The 24,717-nt window shown below is 37.1% G+C and overlaps 1 protein-coding gene across 2 annotated transcripts in view; it reads left to right on the top strand.

The window, feature by feature from the left end:
• Nucleotides 1–24,717, top strand: part of Sym (symplekin scaffold protein) — a 649,809-nt gene that overhangs the window by 144,217 nt on the left and 480,875 nt on the right. For both annotated transcript variants that reach the window (XM_090398863.1, XM_090398864.1), the window contains one exon: nt 13,809–13,906. In XM_090398863.1, the coding sequence (XP_090254989.1) occupies nt 13,809–13,906 (98 nt within the window). The remainder of the gene's footprint in view (nt 1–13,808; nt 13,907–24,717) is intronic.

Here is a 24,717-nt window from a genome sequence, read left to right as displayed (position 1 = left end):
AACCACTCGACACTTTGGCTGCAATTTTTGAATCGTATTTTCAATTGAAACTGAAAATTTGTTTCAACAATCCAGGAGCATAGTTCATGGAATTGTAACTGTTGTGATGAATAACAGTATAATATGCAATGGCCCCCTTCAACACTTACACTGTCTTCCAATTCTGAATTTGGCTTGATAAAATAATCACTTAATTTTCCTGTTGAACTCTGTCCCCCTAACACACTTTAAATGCTTTTCTGTTTTTGCATGTAGTTCCAAGTCTCTTATTCCATGCTGTGCAACCAAAACGTATGTACCAGGACTGCATACAATACATTCAGCCTCCCATGGCTCACGTCCAGGGCAAAAACATGAAAATTTTCCCCTATGATTATCATTGAAGGAGCACTTTCTTTTAGCTTTAGACATCCTTCAGATGTCTAAAGCTAAAAGATACACAGTAATCTGAAATAAATATAAGTAAGATGATATAAAATATAAGATAATCTGAAATAAATATAAGTAAGATGATATAAAATTATATCGTAATGCTTAGGTAGACATACATAATGGTTATGTCATAACCTAAAACTTGGTATATATTTTAATTCTAATATAATTTGATAATTTAATATCTTACTTGGTAAGGTCATTAATACTAATTAAGAACGAACAAAACTAAGGATGCGTCTTGATTACCACTTCAAACACCACCACTATCATAGCACTAAGCACGCAGTAACACCATTAACATGAGGCCAGCGAGAAAGAGGGAAAAGTTGAAAAAAAAATGAGTGCGGATATCTAAAAGTTTGATTCTATTATTGATTCAATTGTTCGATAATGTAACCAACCTCCTTCATTCTTGTTTCAGCAATGTTACCAACACACATGTGTAGAGGCTTAAGTGCTGTGAGGACATCATGTTGGAGGCTTAATGGATTTTTTACAACACTCAAAAAGAATTAAAATAGAATTTAATACTTCCTGTATTTCGTCCTAGTCACTAGGACATCTACGGGGATTACAAAAACAATTAATGTAACACATACACAAATAACAAACAATACTAACCCCAACCACATGGGTGACACTAAAGTCCTATCTAGGTAGAGCGCCCTCTAACGGCAGTAGTAGGTGGCCTGGAATGTAAGGTGGGAACTCTGGTGATGAGTGTTTCCCAAATCTTCGGAAGCTTAATGCAACCGTATTTATTGAGATTTGGTTGGTTTTTGAGAGCTGCTGCTGCTGCTTCTAAGAAAAGTCTCTCTTTCTTGAATTTGCTGTGGTGGAGCATGGTGGTTTTCTTCCATGATACCCTGTAGGTGGTGTCCAAAACATGGTTAGCCAAGCCTGAATGGCCATAGTTGTGTTTGAAGATGTAAGACTTGTGTTCCTCTAGACGGATGGATGCTGATCTGCATGTCTGTCCAAAGTACGCCAGCTTACAGGAACAGGGTACTTTGTAAACTCCAGGCAGAGAGAGAGAGGAGGGAGCTGATCTTTCGTAGAACGGATAAGGGTAGCAAGTTTGCGGTGGGGCTTATATGCTGTGTGTAGGTTGTACTGTTTTAGTATCTTGGCTATTTTTTCGGATGTGCCACGGATGTAGGGTATGGTGATGGCATTTTTAAAATCTTCTTGACGAGAAGGACAGGGAATGGGGGAGGAGTTGATTATTTTCTTGATACTGTGATCGCTGTAGCCATTGGAGAGGAAAGTGCTGTGTATGTGGTTAAGCTCAGTAGTGAGGGCTGGAACAAAGATTGTGGGCTCTCTTGGTAAGAGTTTTAATAATGCCATATTGTTGAGAGGGGTGGTGGTGGGAGAGTTTGTGAATGTATCTGCCTGTGTGTGTAGGTTTTCTGTATACGGTGAAGGTAAGTGTATCATTAGGCAGGCGTGTGACTAAGGTGTCTTTTCTTAGAAGCAGCAGCAGCTCTCCAAAACCAACCAAATCTCAATAAATATGGTTGCATTAAGCTTCCGAAGATTTGGGAAACACAAATCACCAGAGTTCCCACCTTACATTCCAGGCCACCTACTACTGCCGTTAGAGGGCGCTCTGCCTAGATAGGACTTTAGTGTCACCCACGTGGTTGGGCTTAGTATTGTTTGTTATTTGTGTATGTGTTACATTAATTGTTTTTGTAATCCCTGTAGATGTCCTAGTGACTAGGACAAAATATAGGAAATATTAAATTCTATTTTAATTCTTTTTGAGTGTTGTAAAAAATCCATTAAGCCTCCAACATGATGGTTACCAACACAAGAGAAACACCTGGGGGAAAAAATCTAAAATGCTCCCACAGAAATGCGGACAAAACGGGGTTTTTTCGAAAATGTATGCGGACAGATATTTTCATTATCAAAATGCGGACATGTCTGCATAAATGCTGACTTATGGTAACCCTAGGCATATACCTATAATAAATACATTGGCAATTTTTTTACTTAAATCTCCTATTATTATTATTATACAGTACAGTAGAACCTCGGTTGTCGAGCGCCTCTGTTCTTGAACAATTCGGTTCCCGAACATATTTTCCAAACAAAAAATGTCCCGGTTCCCGAACAGGCAAATGACAACCACATGCTCTGTGTGTTGAGCTGTAAGGCGGGAAAGTGTCAATTACACAGCAGCCTTTGTTCAGTGCAGACACCTGCTCGAATTTGCAGTGAGTTTCTTGATTTACTTTGTGTTTTTTTTTTTTTTTTTTTCATAAATTATTATTAATTAAGCCACCATGGAGCTGCAGAAGAATAGTGATAGCAGCAAAGCGAAAAGAAAAGTTGTAAGAACCATGCTAGAGATGAAAAAAGAAATCGTATCCACACCTGAAAATGGCGTTCGTGTCTCGAATCTTGCTATGCAGTTTGGAATGACGAAATCATCAATATGTACAATACTCAAAAATATAGAGGCGATCAAGAGAGCTGATGTTGCAAGAGGAGTGAAAGGTCTTACTAAATAAAGATTGCAGACAGTTGAAGAAGTGGAAAAATTGCTGATTTGGATAAACGAGAAACAGTTGGTGATAGTGTTTCTGATGCTATAATTTGTGAAAAAGTGAGGCGATTACATGATGACCTGTTAAAGTAAAACCCTGGAACGAGTGCTGATACTGATGTGTTCAACGCTAGTAGAGGGTAGTTTGAGAAATTTAAGAGGAGAAGCGGCATACATAGTGTGGTTAGGCATGGGGAGGCTGCGAGTTCGAACCGAGAAGCCGCAGAGAAATACGTGCAAGAATTTAGTGACTATGTAAAGGCTGAGGGTTTCTTACCCAAAAAGTGTTCAATTGTGATAAAACTGGCCTATTTTGGAAAAAATTGTCAAAGAGGACCTACATCACTCAGGAGGAAAAAGCATTGCCAGAACACAAGCCAATGAAGGACAGGCTGACTCTTTTGCTATGTGGAGACGCAAGTGGGGACTTCAAGGTCAAGTACCACTCTGAGAATCTGAGGGTGTTTAAGAAAAATAATGTGATGAAAAGTAAATTGCCTGTTATGTGGAGGGCTAATAGTAGGGCTTGGGTAACCAGGCAATTGTTTATTGAGTTGATCCATGAAGTCTTTGCCCCAAGTGTGAGAAAATACCTTGAAGAAAAAAATTTGCCAATTAGATGCCTTCTTGTGATGGACAGTGCTCCTACTCACCCTCCAGGCTTGGAGGACGAGTTTGTAGAGGAGTCTGATTTTATCACAGTGAAGTTCCTGCCCCCTAACACAACTTCTCTAATTCAGCCCATGGACCAGCAGGTCATTTCAAACTTTAAAAACTCTACACCAAAGCACTGTTTCAAAGGTGTTTTGAAGTGACCTCTGACACAGAATTAACACTCAGAGAATTGAATTCTGGAAAAATCACTTCAACATCCTCTATTGCTTAAGTATCCGTGACAAAGCCTGTGCGCAAGTGACTTACAGGACGATGAACTCGGCCTGGAGGAAATTGTGGCCAGACTGTGTAGCAGACAGAGACATTGAGGCTGAGCATGTTGCTCTTGTCGATGATATTGTGTCTCTGGGCAAAAGAAGTTGACAATGCTGATGTGGAGGAGTTAGTAGAGGATCACAGGAATGAGCTCACCACAGAAGATCTGAAACACCTCCAGAAGGAGCAGCAAAAGATGGTGGTGAAGGAAATGTCTTTAGACATAGAGGAAGGGATTGAGGATGTTTCTAGTTCTTTGATCAAAGAAATACGTGCGAAATGGGGTGAGGTGCAAAGTTTTGTGGCAAGATATCACCCTCACAAAGCTGTAGCAAACCGCATCATAAATCATTTCAATGACGGTGCCATGTCTCACTTCAGAAACATTTTAAAACGCAGGCAAAAACAAATGTCATTGGACAGGTTTTTAGTGAGACAGAGGCCCAGTGTGTCTCAAGCAGAGTCGAGTGGTGCCAAGAGACAGAATAAAGAAAGAGAAAAAAACCCAGGACAGTAACCTGATGTTTTTATGGAAGGGGACTCCCTTTACTCACCTCCTTCTACTTACGCCATCAACTCTTCTCCGTATGTATAGTTAAAGTGAAGTTAAATTTCGTTTTTATTTTATCTATTTATTGTGTTTATTCTTTTTATGTAAGATTTTATGCATTTTCATTATGTTTGTATATGATCTTATGCATGAAGTACTGTTGTAAAGGTTTAAATAAACAATCATCTGGGGTTCGGGAACAGATTAATACATTTTACATTAATTTCTTATGGGAAAACGGTTTCAGTTTTTGAACAATTCGGTTTCCAAACAGCCTTCGGGAACGAATTAAGTTCGACAACCAAGGTTCCACTGCATATTCTTTTTTTATTTTGTCTGTTATGTTTGGTAGATCTTTATAAAATTCTTCTATTTGTAGTTTTCATTTCCTTTCCTCTGGACTATATACATTAATAATATTTATTATTAGTCTATTTAGTATATAGTATTCTCCCATATACCTCTTGCTGTAATCCAGTTGGTATATGGGAGAATGTAGATGACATGTACTTGCAAATTAGTGTGATGAGTACAGGTCAAGTAATTATTATAGGAAATTTCAACTATGAGGATATAAATTGGGAGAAGGAATGGAATGATCACAGGCAGGGAAGGAAATGGATTTTATACTGCTGAGAGATAATTACCTGAGGCAACATGTAATAGAGGATATACAAGGTTTAAAGAGGTCTGTATCTGATCATTGATTCAGAGAACTTAACACTAACCAATCTAGCTATGCTGCCTCTGCTTTGAGAAAGTGATCATGTAGTCTTGACCTGAGAGATTGCCAGGTATAGATTTTTCTATTAAGAAGGGATATATGTGGAATTACAAAGCAGGTAATTATGACAAGCTTAGGAGTCAACTTTCACCAGAGCCATAGCATAAGAATTTGGAGGGAAGAGATGTTAGTGATACATGGGAGGTGGAAGGAAGTTGTGGGAAGGATCTAGAGGCGAGTGACAAAGATCTGTGGTATGCCTCCTATGAGAATGGACTGACGATCTATGGGTTTCAAATATTAGCTGATAGGCAAAAAAGAAGAGATATGATAGATGCATTTAATTATTAAAGGGTTTTATAGGATTGACACTGAAGAATTTTTTTTTCAGTGCATGGCAAGAAGAAAGAAAACAGTAGGTCACCAGTGGAAATTATGTAAGAGTGTGGTTATTAAAAGTGTTAGGGCAAAGATTTTTTTGCTTTGAATGGGTAGCCAGAGGTGGTTGTGGGCACTTCATCAGCGAACAGATTTATGATAAGTATTGTGTGAATGATGGTTAGTGTGTGAATAATGGATCTCCCAAACGTGTGGACAGACTTATGTGTTCATCGAGCATGTTGTTTATTATTTTAACGGTATAATAGAACACAGAAACTAAGTAAATAATTAATTTATTAACTTGATGCTGATATTTCGCTGGTATTATAACCAGCATCTTCAGAGCACAAAAACACTGTTTGTCACAATACGCGAGACTAAAACAACATGGTGTACTTAAACAAAATTGTAGCAGCAACACAAAGACTAGAGTCCTGATTTTGGCGCCCTCTATCTGAAAAAAAAAAAAAAAAACGCTATCATATATTACTAGAGTCCTAGAAAAGTGCTAGTTTTTTCTTAATATGACTGTCTCCCAGATCTTCGGCAAGTTGATACAGCCATATTTGTTGAGATTTGGAGTGTGTTTTAGGGCTTCTGTCGCCTCTAAGAACAATCTCTCTGATTTATATGGGTTTCTGTGTAGTACTTTTGTGTTTTTCCAGTTGATCCTGTGTGCAGGGGTATCCAGAGCATGGTCTGCTAGGCCCGACTTCCCATAATGATAATTCCGGACGTATCGTTTATGTTCGCTGATGCGGATATTCACAGTTCTTTTTGTTTGACCGTAGTAGGCTTGATTGCATGAGCAGGGTACTTGGTAGACTCCTGGATGTGATAAAGGAGGAATGCTGTCCTTGGGTGAGCGGATGAGGGTGGCTAATTTGCTACATGGTCTGAATGTAGTGCGTAGTTTATGTTTATTGAGAATTCTTGAGATCTTTTCGGATGTGCCTTTAATGTAAGGGATGGTGACTGTTTTGTTGTAGTTCTCTGTGGTGGATGGTGGGAGTGGTTTCTTAGGAGTGTTTAGTATTTTGTTTATTTTGTAGCAAATTAGCCACCCTCATCCGCTCACCCAAGGACAGCATTCCTCCTTTATCACATCCAGGAGTCTACCAAGTACCCTGCTCATGCAATCAAGCCTACTACCGTCAAACAGGAAGAACTGTGAATATCCGCATCAGCGAACATAAACGATACGTCCGGAATTATCATTATGGGAAGTTGGGCCTAGCAGACCATGCTCTGGATATCCCTGCACACAGGATCAACTGGAAAAACACAAAAGTACTACACAGAAACCCATATAAATCAGAGATTGTTCTTAGAGGCAACAGAAGAACTAAAACACACTCCAAATCTCAACAAATATGGCTGTATTAACTTGCCGAAGATCTGGGAGACAGTCATCATCATCATCATCATCATCAAATTCCTGCCATGTACCCTCAAGGGGTGTACAGGATATGACAGTACTACATGAAAAAATTACATCATTATAAACTTCCTATCTACAATTTTCCTCCAAATCAGTCTGTTACTTGTCAAGACTCCAACATTATCAGATCTTATATTTCTATCGTCTAAGGCACTTTGTACCGTATCAATCCACCTATATCTTGGTCTTCCTCTGGGCCGTTTTCCTGCCAACCTGGCAGAGAACACTTGTTTTGCTAATCTTTCCTCTCCCATTCTATTTAAGTGACCATACCATCTGAGATTAGCTCTGCTAACGCATTCCTGGATGCTGACAATGTCAAGTTCTTTCCTAATATCCTCATTTTTAATATGATATTGCCATTGATGCCATCTGTTCACGCCTCTAATCTTTCTCAGGACTCTCATATCTGCGGTCTCTAGTCTTTGGTCAAGTGTTTTACTTCTGACCCAGCTCTCAGATCCATAAGTTAAAATTGGTTTGAACACAGTCTTGTATACAGCTAATTTAGTGTTCCGACTAATTTCTTTCTTATTCCATATGAATTTATTCAATTGACTTCCCACCATACCAGCTTTGCTGATTCTGTTGTCTATTTCTATATTTAGTTTACCATCTTCAGTAAAAATTGTGCCTAAGTAGCTGAAATGTTTTACTTGTTCCACAGGTTCTCCATTCACAACACAGTTGACATTTTCAATGATTCTGCCTATTTTCATTGTCTTTGTCTTTTTATTGCTGACCTTCATACCATATCTATTACAACAGCTATTCAATTTAGTCAGAGAATCTTGCAGACTTGTAGCGGATTTATTTAGAAGTATAACATCATCCGCATAAAGCAAAGAGCTGACATTAACATCTCCAATTTTGATATCAGGTTTAATACCACATTCCTTCATAATGTGATCCATATAGATAATGAATAACAGAGGGGATAATGTACATCCTTGTCTCACACCAGATTTAACATTAAACCATCTTCCTGTACTTCCTTCAATTCTAACTGCTGACTCACAACTCAAATAAAGACTAAGTATTGCTTGATATAATGCCCCATTGACACCATATAACTGCAGCGTATTGAATAGCTTCTCTCTTGGCACCTTGTCATATGCCTTTTCCAAATCAACAAAACTTAAATACAGATCTTTGTTATATTCCCATGCTTTCTCGACTATTTGTCGTAAAGTGAAGATCTGATCCTGACAGCCTCTATTTGGCCTGAATCCAGCTTGTTCTTCACCAAGCTTTTCTTCCACAATTCTTCTCAACCATTTCTCAAGTATACTTGCATAGATCTTGCCAGGAACACTCAGTAGGGAAATACCTCTGTAATTCTCACATTCAGTTTTATTTCCCTTTTTATATATGGGTACTATCAGAGCTCTACTCCAATCATCGGGAATTCGTCCCTCTGTCCAGGCTTTCTGAACTATGCAGTGCAGCCACTGTAAGACTCTTATACCACCATACTTCAGCATTTCTGGTCGAATATCATCTACTCCTGCTGCCTTTCCACATTTCAAGCCTTTGATGGCTTTTTCTACTTCAAGTATGGATATGTATTCCTGACTGCATGCCTGGTCAGTGTTTTTTATCACTGTGCTGTCATCACTGCTTGTTTCATTTAGCAGTTTTTCAAAGTAATTACTCCATACTTCAAGGATATCTTTTTCTACTGTTTTCATTTCACCTTTATCATCTCTAATTCCTTTTACAGCACTCTTTCCTCCATTCCTAAGCTTCTTCAACAACCTCCAGAATATTTTGCCACCTTCTTGATATTTATTTTCTATATTCTTGCCAAAGTACTCCCATGACTTTTGTTTAGCTAGTTTTACACACTGTTTAGCTTTCTTACATTTGTCTCTGTATTCTGTAAGAGTAAAAGCTGACTTATTTGCCAGGAACTTTTGATATGCTTTCTTCTTTTCCTTCACTGCCTCTTTAACTTCCTGTGTCCACCAGGGAGTTCTGATTTTTTTATCTTTGCACACAACATCACCACATGCCTCTCTGGCAGAATCAATCAATGTTTCCTTCAGAGTTTGCCACTGAATCTCCAAGGTTTGATTCCTGTTCTCAAACTCTTTCATTTTCTTTTCAATAATATTTCTGTATTTTAGTCTACAGTTCACATCTGAGAGCTGCTCAACTTTTATTCGCTTTAAAACTTTCTTACATGTTATTCTTTTCAATATGAAATTCAATTTTATCCTGCTCAAGACTAAATAGTGATCACTTCCAATTTCAAATCCTCTGTACACTCTGGTGTCCTGCACCAGGGAGAAAACATCACTATCAGCAATAACATAGTCAATGAGACTTTTCTTATTCCTAGCCTCTTCTCTCCATGTGAATTTGTGCACATTTTTATGTTGGAACATGGTGTTAGTAATAACCAGTCCATGTCCTGAGCAGAAATCCAACAGATATTTGCCATTATTATTAGCTTTGCTCTTTTCTCCAAATTTTCCCAAAATATTTTTGTATGTCTCACAATCATTTCCTACTCTACTATTTAGATCCCCAACAAGGACCAACTTTTCCTTTTTCATTGTGTCAGTTGCTTTTTCTAAAGCCTCAAAAAATTCCTCCACTTCTACCTTAGTAGAACCTTCTGTGGGACCATAGGCACAAATAATTCTCATTGTCCAGTTCCCCATTCTCATATTTGCCCACATTACTCTACTTGAGACTGACTGCCATTCAAGAAGATTAGCCTCGTATTTTGTGTTGAATACTATGGCTACTCCTTCTTTTCCTTGATTGTCATTGCCTGAATATAACATTTTGTATTTATTGCTCAGAAAGATCTCACCAGTTTTGGTCTTTTTTGTTTCAGTCACCCCTATTATGTCGATCTGGTACTTATCTAATTTCTCAGCTAGCTCCATTTCTTCGCCATTCAGGCTTCTTACGTTGATAGTACCGATCTTTAACTCTGGTGATGTTGAATTGGGATTTGTTTTCAGATTTGTTCCAGTAGCTGACTTTTCGCTGTTCGCCCTGGTTCCCTGGCGAAAACAACGGGGGCCTTGTTTAACCGGGCGACGCCCCAGCCGGCATGAAATTTTGTCATGTTGTACCATCATTTTTTATTTTGGTTTAACCAATAAGAATACAATTTGGTCGGCTAAATCCCAAATTGCCAGCCCATCCTCGTTCGTTCAGTATCAAAGTAGATACCCAACAGGGTGTACCACGAGAAGGTGAGGATTGGACATTAGGTCAGAAGCCCTGGTCGGTTCTCCGCATTCCTTTAAAGGCTATGTGGAGGTCTCCTCTCAGTTATACAGCTTTGACCTGGGAGAGAGACAGTCATATTAAGAAAAAACTAGCACTTTTCTAGGACTCTAGTAATATATGATAGCGTTTTTTTTTTTTTTTTTTTTCAGATAGAGGGCGCCAAAATCAGGATTCTAGTCTTTGTGTTGCTGCTACAATTTTGTTTAAGTACAGCATGTTGTTTTAGTCTCGCGTATTGTGACAAACGGTGTTTTTGTGCTCTGAAGATGCTGGTTATAATACCAGCGAAATATCAGCATCAAGTTAATAAATTAATTATTTACTTAGTTTCTGTGTTCTATTATACCGTTAAAATAATAAACAACAATGGATCTCCCATGATGAGTCTTCTGACTCTGTGGAGATACCTGTATAATAATAATCTTCTTGAAATATAATTATCATCTTCTGCTTGTTCTCTTATATTGCTACGTATCATTATTCTAGCTCCTTTAGTTATTCTTTCATGTTTTTTTTCCTTCTCCTTGTGTATTAATATGTATTTGCCAGTTTTGTTTATTTCTTTGATACTGTACACATTTTAATATTATGATTTTCACACATACTAAGAAATATTAGAACACCACACACACCACAGATCACCAGATCTATTATGAGGGGAGGACCTTCCTCTTATACAGAAGCAAGTCCTGTGGTCCTAAGTCATGTGGTCTGATGAGTCACATTACAGCTTGTTCTGTACCAACGGTAGGCAGAGAGTTTGGCAAGAGCCCCCATGAAGCAATGAATCCAGCTTGCCTTTTAAACAGAACTCAAGGTTCTGGAGGCGGAAAATGTTCTGTTGGTATGGAATGGGTCCCAAGGAATATCTGAACATTGTTGCCAATCACATCCATCCTACAATGTTGACTTTTTATCCAACAGGTGATGGCTGTTTCATAGATGAAGATGCTACAGTCCATCGCATAAGAATTGTTCAGCAGTGGTTCAGCATGTATAACAGCAGCTTCCACCATCTTCCATGGCCATTACAAAATCCAGATCTGAACCTTGTTGAGATCTGGATTGTTGAGAATGTATGGGACATGTTAGAAAAACAGATCTGGGAGCAAAATCCCCTTCTGTCAAATCTGAGCTAGTTAAAAGACTGTCTGGTGAATGCCTGGTATGTTGAGACATAGATGCAATCAAACACCTGTAATCTATTCCAAACCATATATGTGCTATAATTCAGGCTAAAGGAAGTCCAACCTGGATTCATTGCTTCATGAAGTTCCTGCCAAATTCTCTGCCTAGCATTGGTACAGTGCAAGGTGTACCATGACTCATCAAACCACATGAATTTTTCAAGTCTTCCAATGTCCAATCACAGTATTCTTGACACCACTGTATATGAACTTTTTGGTTTTGCAGAAATCAGTGGTTTCTGTATAGGCATGCGACTGCCAATACCGATCCTCTTCAATTCCTTATGCATAGTTCAGTGAGATATAGGTCAGGAACAGCGCTCATTAAATTCGGTCAATTGTTGACTGAATAGGAAGTTCTGTTTGTCTGTACAAGCCTTCTCAGATTATGGCGATCATTCCTTACAGACTGTCTTAAGACTACAGTTACCTAGTGGTTATTTTTCCACTGATTAAACATCTGGGATATCTCATCTTTTGAGAAACCAGTCCGCTCTGCTGTTTTCAAAATCATGGCTATTGCCAGACACCCATGTTAAGCCCTTTATTGAACTCCAAAAGATCCTTTGTATCAATAGTATTGATAAATAATTATCAATACTATTGATAATTATTGACCAGCACCATTCTTAAGTAGTTGCCTAGAACACACGGCAACACGTGTGACTAAGCATTTTGATATATGCTGTGTAAGTGATGTTTATGTATATCTGCATCAAGGTTTCTAATTCAGTGGCCAGATAATTGTAGAAGGAAAAAAGGGGATGAGAAACTGGTTTGATAAATTTGGAGCTGAAGTGTATTTGGATGTTAGCCAACAGCTTCTTTTGTTTTCACGTTATTGGAGAGAAGTGAAGAAACAGTGGTTGCCAGTTTAGTGGATCAGCACCCATGAAAATGCTTGTAGAAAAAGACATAATGCAGAAACCAAGTATCTATGGGAATTCATTTGGAGAGAGTTTGCATGTGTGTGCACATGAGAGAGAGAGAGAGAGAGATGTCATCTGTAAAATGAATTACTCTCTTCTTGATAGCATCAAACATTCTTGGGAAATCTTTTAGTGTAAGGGGAATTTATGTACATTTGAATAAAGGTTTATAATTCAGTGGCCAGTATGTATATATTTCTTTGTGCCTATGAAGACACCTTGTTGATCAAGGTGAAATACTGATAAATTTATTTTGAGATATTGATATGGTAGGCAGAAGAAAGAGGAGTGATATGAAAGAGGTCTGTGAACTTTGAGATGGCATTATAGAATATGAATTATAGCACATATTTGGTCGGTCAAGTTTTTCATTATATGGACTGTGGAAAGAGGATAAAGGGGAATCTTTGGAAGTTAAGTTTGTGCGCAGTTAAGAATGGAGTAAGAGATTATTTTCTTATTAAACTATGAGTGGAACAGTATACCTGTTGAAGTGGTGAGTACATCTAATATAAATGAGTTTAAGAGAAGGTATAACAGTTGGTTTGGGTGCATTATAGCTCAATGAGGTCTTGACTTCCTGTGAGTCTCAGATGATGATGATAATAATATTTTCTTTTAGTTTGACTAAGAATACATGTAAGAATTTACTATTCATGATAATTCTCAGAAAATAAAAAGGGTATTGATACTGTAGCTTTATCCTCTTAGTTCCTTTAAATAAGATTAAGGTATAACTCAACCATGTATTTCTTCAGAGAATTGGAAATGCTTTCTTTAAGAAGTTTTTTCCCAACAGCAAAGGTTACAGGAATAGAGGATTTTTTAATTCAGAGCTGGCACCTCTGTAAGCATTGCTACAACTTAGTGTATTTGGTTTTATTAAAGTGCTTTTAACAATTGAAACAGCTATATGAGTGAAATGCATTGAATTATTTAATGCTCTGTATCCATGTTATTAGTCTTCTTCTTCTTCCTAACATGGAATTTAGGCCAAGTGGCCTGTTTCGGTCTCATGCCATCTCTTTCTTGGTCTTCCGATTCTTCTTTTTCCACTTATTTTGTATCTGTATAATATTTTTGGTAGTCTGCTGTTGTCCATTTGATTTAAATGTTCTAGCCATTTTTGTTTATACTGTCATATGTAGTAATTAATTGGTTTTATTTTCAGGGATTGTAAGATTTCTTCATTTGTTTTGTGGTCCCACTTGGTATATCCAGCTGTTTTTCTGTGTATTAGTATAGTATTCAAATATTATTTCAGTTTTGAATACTTCACATTCATATATTTGTTGGCATGTAAACACAATTTTTAAATTCATAAAGTTAGATTGATTAGTATAATAAATGTAGTTTTCAACTGTGTGAGTTTGTGTGTTTATATGCATCCTCTCATGCACTTTTTTCTTCCACCTGTTCCAGTGTAAATCTAATGACATGTATGCAGAGTCTCACTGTAATAGCGAAGTATCGCTCGGAGTTCATGTCTAAAGTTATACAGGCACTGGAAGCATTACATGGTAAGTGTGATAAATATAAATACTTAAAATAAATAATTAAATATAAAAGACTATTTAATATAAATATAAAACTATCATATGCGCATATTATATACATATCATCTTCATATGTTATCTCTCACTTCCATAATGCCATCAACTGTTCTGAACTTTTTGATTTCCCTTTCTTTAAATGTTAATTTTTCTCCAGTCTAACCTTTCTAATAGTAATGTCATCTTCCTTGAAGATTTTAATGTTCACATCTCCAACTGAGGTTCCTTTTCCAACTGCATAGATCAAGCAGGGTAGAGATGCTGAGACATTTGCTATCACCAGTGATTTTGCACAAATTGTTCACATTCTTTCTAGCATATCAGATAACCCTAAACATGCTCCACACATCTTTAAGATTTCTTCCTCACTGGTGAGGTTTGCCCCCCCCCCAACACACACACACACACACACACAGGTATATGTTGTGGATGTCTGTCTTCTTTTCATGGAGTAACACTCAAAACATGAATCACAATAATGATCGTATACTAGCTCATGTTTTTGGTCTCAGCTGAAGTATGTGTTTACACTATTAGAGTTCTAAAGGACGAATCGTAAAAGTTGCATAGATAAAAAATAATTTAAAATAATTATTAATTAAAAAAAAAAACATAACTTATTTTGAAATTATGGTAAATATGGCAAAGGTATCAGAATTATTGACAGATGAATCAAATAAATTATGTTTTGAAATTTCCTAAATTCAAAACAAAACCACCACCTTTAAATATACTCTTAATTTTCATGCTGGACTGCATCCATATCTGCAGCATGTCTCCACAGTGAACAGCCTCTAGTCAATAGAGTAATTTAGGCAACATGAATCTGTAACCTAGGGTCAAGGATTAGCTCTGAAGACTGGGCTAGTCAGACTAGACTCCGAAGCGGGTATGGTACTGGACAAAACTGTCCAGTGATGGAATGGTTAAGCCTGGATCAGCATCTGGGCTTTCCCATGGACTGTCTCAGCTGCATGGCATGCCAGATGACCCATCTGATACAACTATTTTGGCCAGCAACTAACAGTGATTAGGAACTGGATGAATCAGAGGAAATCAGGCTGTCTAATTTAAAAAAAAAAGTATTGCGATGCCCATTGATAGGTGTTGCTGCCATGTGATCCCTACCCGTTGTTGTGGAGGTTTAAGTGAAAGAATATCAATGAAAACTGCGAGTCATCAGGTGGTGTGAACATGATTGTCAGTGAAGTAGACACTTCTCTAGATGTTAGAGGGAGCTCTAGTTCTGCTGGTTCAAAATAAGCCGGTTTTTGTAAACTCATGTCTGATGGGCAGGTCCAGCAGGCCTCTTTTTATAGATCCCACAGAGAGAACGCAGAGTGCTACTCTTAGAAATGTGGGAACTTGTCACCTCACACTGTGCGCCGAATGTAGGCAAATGGCTTTCTAGTGATGACATCAAGGACATCATTAGACCTGCAGTGTATTCCAGAAAAGCTACATCCTACCTCAGCACAGCAAATGTTGGAAACTTTTTTGTCTAACTCTCTAGCAATAGTGGCCTTGAAAGAGCAAACCCAATGACATGATGCGAATGTGGTCTGCTTTAGGTTATGGATTACCTTTCCGAGCATGCTCATCAACAAGTGTAAGATAGGGAATTATGTTTGTCTTTATGCCATAAAAATCAAACCAAACCAAACTTAGGGAAGTAAGTAAGTTAGCTATACATGTTAGGGTGTGGAGTCATGTGGTGGGTCAAATATCAGATTAAGGTGAGTGTTCAACTGGCCAAATCCACAGCAGCCCTGACATTAGTGAGGTGCCAGACTCTGTTGCTGCACATATGGTCGATTATTTATATGGCAGAGGTCATATGGAGTGGCAGGATGCAGAGCCCTTAAACATCTGCTTCACATACAATGGGGACTGAATGCGCTTTAGGCCCTTAATGTGGGATGATGACTGAACTCCTCCAAGTCAGAATCTCATCTTGCTGTCGTGACGTTCTATTTTCATGTTATGTTCTAAATCCGCCATCTTGGTTCAAGTCACTCTTATCAATAAAACAACTAATTGCAAATTGATCACCGATCCAAAAGTAGGGAAATTTATAATTATACTGCGCCACCCTATTCTTAGATTAGTCTATATAAAATAGTAGGATCAATTTTTAATTAAGTTAGCAGTCTCCTCATTTATTTAGGCCGAATTATTTACTATTTCACTCGGGGTTCCTGCAAGATTCGAATATTTATGAACGGTGCAATAAAAAGGAATTCAGGCAAACACAATATTTAGATTAACAAAATAAAACATTTAATATATGATATATATATATAACAAATACAAGAATTCTGCTTTAAAATGAAACAATACAATCAACTTAATACATCTTGCTAAGTCACTCATGCCAATTCAATGTTCTAAACTTTCAAATACAATTCACAGTTTCAAAATCACAAGCTTTCTTAACTCAAGTTAATAAAACGAAACTTCTTATTTAATCAGTCTCCACATATCTATCAGCTGTACTTAATGTTTAAAATTCATAGGAAGCACTAATCAAGGTAGACAATATTCCATGCAATCTTATTCCGGACTTTGAACTTCGAAGACATGTTAATGTTAGAACAAACAAACAAGTATGACTACTCTTACCAGATACAATCTTCAATACATCAATTAATTGTGAGCACACTTATGAATTAACTTATTTACGTTAGCGGAACACATTAATAAAATTTCTCCAACGATTTAACTGAACTACTGTTAATTGCGCTTCACTACTCTAAAAAAAAAACACATCAATAAGGCATTGATAATTCTCCTTGTTTACTTTTCTCAAACTAGTTAATTTCAATATAATTCTTCTCAGGGCAACATAGAATTAAGACGTAATCCTAGACTAACTGGACCTAATCAGAATTTTTCATTGAATGTCCAGTTCTTTATTTATCCTGTTACGGCATTAATTTTCCTTTACAACACAGCTGACTCCACTTGCAATTAAGTATATGGTTCACTATGTTTTGGCTCACTTCTAAACACTATTCTCATGAATTTCTGCCCTAGAGAACTTATAATTTTCTTCCACTTCCTTTGCTTGTATCCTACCTTTCTTTCCGCTCTGCAAAAACTTCCTCCCTTCTCTCTAATGACTGAACTCCTCCAAGTCAGAATCTCATCTTGCCATTGCCATTCATGCTCGCAAGTTGAAAAACAGTGCTATCCAGAATTACTTTGATACTGTTATGATTTGATTGCTCTGACAATGAGGCCGTTAGAACAGAAGCATTGAGGCAGCCATTGAGACTATGCAGCTGCTGCTTCCACCACACCATTCAGGTGTGACTTGCTGCCACCAAATCGTCTGCAAATGATCTCAGTACTGGTCTGTGTATTGTGCTTACAAGAGCAGCCACCAGGCTGCAATCTGTTGATCCCCCCCCCTCCAGTATATTGTGGATGTGTCCTCTTTTCATGGAGTAACATTCAAAACATGAATTGCAATAATAAGTCATAAAATACGTGTATACTAGCTCATGTCTCGGTTGCAGCTGAAGTATGTGATTACACTATTAGAGGCCAAAGGAACAATTGTAAAAGTTGCATAGATAAAAAATAATTTAAAATAATTACTAATTGAAAAAAATCAAAAAGCATATACCTTACTTAGAAATTATGGTAAATGTGGGAAAAGTATCAGAGAATTATGCATGGATGAAGCAAATAACTCACGTTTTTCAATTGCCTAAATTCTAAACAAAACAAAACCACCTCCTTTGAATATTCCCTTGTCAGGTACAAGCTCTTAGATCCCTATGCCTGAACACCAGTATTGTCATTATAAAGGCTGACAAAGGTAATACCACCATTATTATGAATACCACCAAGTATAATCGTAAACTTAATATCTTATTTATGAGATAGGTTGACCTACAGTGTGATCAGCAGGGACCCAACAAAAAGTCAAATCAATAAATTAAATAAATTATTAGATAGTGTACAATCTTGGGATGCCACTTTTGTCGAGAGGTTATGAATTCATCACGCCCAGCTGTCTCATCTCTGTGGTCTTCCTAAAATACATACGGATGGCGACACACTCCCAATAGTGGACTGTGTTGGTTCTCCCACTTGCTACCTTGCAAAACATCTCTTGTCATCTTCAGAATCTCACTGGCCATATTAGCTCTTATATTAAAAAAATTCTTGACTTTAACTGAAAATAAAAGATCTCTTTCTAATAACAAGATTATGGTTTTGTGTGATGTAATCTCTCTATTTACATATCTGTTGATTCTAAAAACTCTTCAGTTTTTTTAGAATCTGATGTCCCAAAAGACATAGTTAACCTATTTAAATTCACCATCAATGCAAGCTATTTCACATGGCACAATAACTTATTCAAGTAAATCAAAGGAACAGCATTAGGCAGTCCTATCTCATCATTTTATGGAATATTTAGAAAAACAACTCTTTGACACTGTATTTCTTCAGCCTCGTATATGGTTACATTTTGTTGATGATATATTTTCAGTCTCGTCCCACTCAGAGTTAGAATTACTTCAGTTCTGAAAGAAATATACTCCTTATATCCCCCATATCAAGTTCACTATTGAACGTGAATCCAATAACCATCTACCCCTTTTGTGGAATACTTAATAATTTGAAATCTCACAAGTCATATTTAATTTTCAGTTTATCAGAAGCCAACATTTACTGGCAGATGCATTCACTCATTCTCACACCATTATTCTTCACAGAAGATGGGTATTATCAGGAGCCTAGTACAGTCTGCTCTTTTGATTCCCTTTTTTTAGATGAACTTTTAAGTTATTTTTGGTACCCTCTGGATATGAGAGAGGAAGAAGAGCATAAAAGGACAAAAACTTGTTTGAGCAGAAAGCAGGCTTTTGCTTTTTGTCTTTCCTTAGCTTTTTCTTTAACTGGTGATGTAGGCTAAGTGCAAAGCTTGGTGGGGGGGGGGGGTTGATTCAAGCCATTTAATGCATGCTGAATTTTTATCTTGTTGTGCCTTGGAATATTTTTTGGAGAATCAGGACTTGGGTTTGGGGAGAAATGAAAGTTCTCAATCAGCAAGGATTACAGAGGTTATCCTGATTGGAACCATTATATTGTCATTAGACACAAAGCTGAATTACTGGCTGAGAGAAGGTCTGGTCAGTCTCTAGAAAAAGAAACATAATTCAGCTTATTGATGGAGTTGCCAAGGGGAGGGCTAACCTGCATTCTATTTAGAGGGCAGGATAGCTGAGAGAACATCTGTTGAGAGAATGATGAAGATAATGTGGAATTCTGGTTGGTTGATTAACAATTTGTTAGATGATTATTGATAGTAAATAATTTGGCATCTCTTTCATCTTGATTTGGATTTATGAAGTTAGAAAAAGGAAACCAGTTTGAATTGTGAACATTGAAATCTCCAAGAAAGGTGATCTCATTCTTTGGGAAATTAGATTATAGGAAATTAATCTTGAGGGAGAAATAAAGAGGCTAATGTGGTAATCATAATTAGGTAAGCATTTACTGCTTGCCTGATTCTGGTGAGCCATCAAATGGAAACAACAAAGTGAGGCCAGGAAATCTTTGATGTAGAGGAGATTCAAGGTTTAATGATATCTGGCATAGAATGTAAGATCTGACAGATACACACGTTCTGTCTTTGCTATAAAAGGAATCATGCAGAATGTCAGGATAGCTAAAGCAAACTGTAGTTGTAGAGTATGTGAATTTAAGTTCAGTAAGAAATAATAGATTAGGTTTAAATACATGCTAGCAATGGCATATGGCATTACTGTTGAAGTTGGCGCAAATTTTTTTTTTTCATTGGAATTTTTAACTACATTGTCATTATTTATTATCGTAATTTTCATGGTTGGTGAATGTTTGAAACTTTCAGAGCTGTGACATGTAGTAGAGGTGAAAGACTTGTGGATTTGACTCCTGTGCAGGGAGAGGCCAGTCTGAGCATGGCTTTGACAGTGCATGCTACTATGCTAAGGCTTTTTCCAAGCTACACTTAGCAGCTTGTAGAACCAATTTACTGCTCTACCTTTGATTGGAGGATGTGCTGGTTCCTTATTTAATTATCGATTGTTGAACATGCCCATGAATGCTGTCACCTGTATTGCATGTATAAGGTACAGGATGTGGAAACTGATGATACAATATGGCAGTAGCTGCTTCACTCCTCCAGTAAGCAAAATGGTGTAAGTTTCACCAAGTGATGAGGCATCTGCCAAAGGTCTAGTTAGCGTTTCTTTCTAGTAGGAAGACATGCTAAAGGTGGGAATATGTGCCTCACTAGAACTTGTTTTATAGAAGCAGACTGTACTACTGAAAGGTGTAGGTTGACTGACTGGTTTAGGCTATAGCTATATGTTGTGTTAATGTCTGTTAAAGCCTTTTGGGGGGGGGGGGGGGAGGAAGAGCATAGAGTACCTAATGACAATCACAAGTATTCAGAAGGCATTGCTATCATTTGTATAAGAGGTGAGATTTTTTGCATATATTTGTTTGGAAATCAGTTTACATTTTTTTTTTTTTTTTGTTAGTGGTTGTTTTGAAACTCTTGCAAGCTGCAGTGCAGATGGAATGTGTTTATTTTAATCTGCTTGTATGCTGAATTATCCAAATTCATGTTTAGACCTGGATGTGTGCATTACTACTAAATATGTTCAAGGTTGTTTTATGTTTGTGATGGTAAAACTAGAGTACCTAGAGCAAACTTAACCTGATGAATCTGAGACCATCTCACTTCAAGATGGAGGAAAGAATAGAGCAAGTGAACAATTGTCATTGTCAGTTTCCTAATATGTATCCTCATAGCATGTACAAGCTACTCTGACAGCACTATGTGATTAAGTTTACATTATTACTAATCTTCTATCAACAGTTTTCCTCCAAATTATTCTATTACTAGTCAGCACTCCAGTATTATCATATTTAACATTTAAGTCTATTGAAGCATTTCGCACTGAATCAATACATCTTGGTCTTCCTCTGGATCTTTTTCTTACCATCTTGGCATCAAACACTTGTTTTGCTAAACTTTTTCTCTCTCTCATTCTGTTTTATTTTGACTTTGTGTGTGTGTGTGTGTCATTCACTGCATATTTTTTCCCTCTCCTTCAGTCTCTTACAACCTTTTTTAATTATTTTGATTTTTCTTCATACATATTTATTCACAAACATATAACCATACCAACATGTTCAGTATCACTGAATTACATAATCATTATACATTAATTTATTTAACTTGCTCCAGCTATAACAAGGATTAATTTGTTCTTAAAACTGCATAAATTTTCTGCCTGTATAACACATCATTGAAGGATATTCCAATTATTTCCTGTCCTAACAGTAAATCATGAGCCACCTACATTTGTTCTCACTCTAAGATTTCTGTCTTCTTATATACTCTCTAGTACAGCCTGTTTAGCAAAGTGAAGCAGATTCCTACTATTGTTTTTATATATGTCTCAAGGTCAATCCATCATATTACAACTGATCAACTAATTCTCATAATCATTGCCTTTATTGTCTTGACCATATAAAAAACCTTGTTGAGTAAAGTTGAGAGCCATAATCCAAGGTTAGCATGATTACCAACTAGTTTAGAAGTCTCATAACTTCTCATTTTTTCATTTTCTAAAGGCTCATGACTTATTTTTTAATGGTATTAAACACCAAACAATTTTATCAAAAATATGTTTTATTAATTGCTTATCATCATCATCATCAAATTCCTGCCATGTACCCTCAAGTAGTGTACAGGATATGATAGTACTACATGAAAAATTTACATCATTACTAACTTACTATCTACAATTTTCCTCCAAATCAGTCTGTTAGTTGTCAAGACTCCAACATCATTATCAGATCTTATATTTCTATTGTCTAAGGCACTTTGTGCCGTACCAATCCACCTATATCTTGGTCTTCCTCTGGGTTGTATTCTCTGCCATGTTGGCAGTGAATACAACCATAGAAGTGACCATACCACCACCTGAGATTAATTCTGCTAATGCATTCCTGGATGCCGACAGTGTCAAGTTCTTTTCTAATATCCTCCTTTTTAATATGATATTGCCATTGATGCCTTCTGTTCATGCCCCTAATCTTTCTCAGAACTCTCACATCTGCGGTCTCTAGTCTTTGGTCAGTTGTTTTACTTCTGACCCAGCTCTCAGATCCATAAGTTAAAACTGGTTTGAACACTGTCTTGTATACAGCTAATTTAGTGTTTGACTAATTTCTCTCTTACTCCATATAAATTTATTCAGTTGACTTCCTGCCATACCAGCTTTATTGATTCTGTTGTCTATTTCAATATTTAATTTACCATCTTCACTAAAAAGCATGCCTAAGTAGCTGAAATGTTTTACTTGTTCTATAGATTCTCCATTCACAATGCAGTTGATATTTTCAATGCTTCTGCCTATTTTCATTATCTTTTTATTGCTGACCTTCATACTATCTATTACAACATTTATTCAGTTTTGTCAGGGAATCTTGCAGACTTGTAGCGGGTTTATTTAGAAGTATAGCATCATCCACATATAGCAAAGAACTGGCATTAAAATCTCCCTCATAATGTGATCCATATAGATAATGAATAACAGAGGGGATAATGTACATCCTTGTCTCAAACCAGATTTAACATTAAACCATCTTCCTGTACTTCCTTCAATTCTAACTGCTGACTTACAATTCAAATGAAGACTAAGTATTGCTTGATATAATACTCCATTGACACCATGTAACTGCAGCGTATTGAATAGCATCTCTCTTGGCACCTTATCATATGCCTTTTCCAGATCGACAAAAGCCGTTTCTCAAGTATACTTGCATAAAGCTTACCAGGAACACTTAGTAGAGAAATACCTCTGTAATTCTCACATTCAGTTTATTTCCCTTATTATATATTGGTGCTATGAGAGCTCTACTCCAGTCATCGGGAAAATCGTCCCTCTGTCCAGGCCTTCTGAACTATGCAGTGCAGCCACTGTAAGACTTTTATACCACCATACTTAAGCATTTCTGGTCGAATATCATCTACTCCTGCTGCCTTTCCACATTTCAAGCCTTTGATGGCTTTTTCTACTTCAAGTATGGATATGTATTCCGGTATGTATGCCTGTTGAGTGTTTTTTACCACTGTGCTATCACTGCATGTTTCATTTAGCAATTTTTCGAAGTAATTACTCCATACTTCAAGGATATCTTTTTCTCCCGTTTTCATGTCACCTTTATCATCTCTAACTCCTTTTACAGCACTCTTTCCACATTTCTAAGCTTCTTCAACAACCTCCAGAATATTTTGCCACCTTTTTGATATTTATTTTCTATGTTCTTGCCAAAGTCCTCCCATGACTTTTGTTTTAACAGTGTTTAGCTTTTTTACATTTGTCTATGTATTCTCTAAGAGCACAAGCTGACTTATTTGCCAGAAACTTTTGATATGCTTTCTTCTTTTCCTTCACTGCTTCTTTAACTTCCTGTGTCCACCATGGAGTTCTGATTTTTCTATCCTTGCAGACAACCTCACACCATGCCTTTGGCTAAATCAATCAGGGTTTTCCTCAAGGTTTGCCACTGAAACTCCTAGGTTTGGTTCCTGTTCTCAAACTCTTTTTTTTTTTTCTTCAATAATATATGTGTATTTTAGTCTACAGTTTACACTGAGAGCTGCTCAACTTTTATTTGCTTTAAAACGTTCTTATACGTTATTCTTTTCAATATGAAATTCAATTTTATCCTGCTCAAGACTAAATAGTGATCACTTCCAATTTCAAATCCTCTGTACACTCTGGTGTCCCACACCAGGGAGAAAACATCACTATTAACAATAACATAGTCAATGAGACTTTTCTTATTCCTTGTCTCTTCTCTCCAAGTGAATTTGTGCACATTTTTATGTTGGAACATGGTGTTAGTAATAACTAGTCCATGTCCTGAGCAGAAATCCAACAGGTATTTGCCATTATCATTTGCTTTGCTCTTTTCTCCAAATTTTCCAAAAATACCCAACAAAGACCAGCTTTTCCTTTTTCATTGTCTCAGTTGCTTTCTCTAAAGCCTCAAAAAATTCCCCCACTTCTACCTTAGTAGAACCTTCTGTGGGACCATAGGCACAAATAAGTCTCATTGTCCAGTTCCCCATTCTGATATTTGCCCACATCACTCTACTTGAGACTGCCTGCCATTCAAGAAGATTAGCCTCATATTTAGTGTTGAATACTATGGCTACTCCTTCTTTTTCTTGATTGTCATTGCCTGAATATAACATTTTGTATTTATTGCTGAGAAAGATCTCACCAGTTTTTGTCTTTTTTGTTTCAGTCACCCCTATTATGTCGATCTGGTACTTATCTAATTCTTCAGCTAGCTCCATTTCTTTGCCATTCAGCCTTTTATATTGATGGTACCGATCTTTAACTCTGGTGATGCCGAGTTGGGGCGTGTTTTCAGATTTGTTCCAGTAGCTGACTTTTTGCTGTTCGCCCTAGTTCCCTGACGAAAACAATGCAGGGCCTTGTTTAACTGGGTGATGCCCCAGCCGGCATGAAATTTCATCATGTTGTACCATTATTTTGTATTTTTTTTAAGCCAATAATAATACAATTTGGTCGGCTAAATCCCAAATTGCCAGCCCTTCCTCGTTTGTTCAGTATCCAGATAGATACCCAACAGGGTGCACCACGAGAAGGTGAGGATTGGACATTAGGTCAGAAGCCCTGTTCTGTTCTCCGCATTCCTTTAAAGGCTATGTGGAGGTCTCCTCTCAG

The sequence above is a fragment of the Typopeltis vanoorti genome, chromosome 10 (assembly GCF_054136105.1).
Source record: "Typopeltis vanoorti isolate ZY-2024b chromosome 10, IOZ_Tvanoo_1.0, whole genome shotgun sequence".
Taxonomy (NCBI): domain Eukaryota; kingdom Metazoa; phylum Arthropoda; class Arachnida; order Uropygi; family Thelyphonidae; genus Typopeltis; species Typopeltis vanoorti.
The sequence above is the reverse complement of the archived record's forward strand: the minus strand, read 5'-3'. Positions and strand labels throughout refer to the sequence as shown.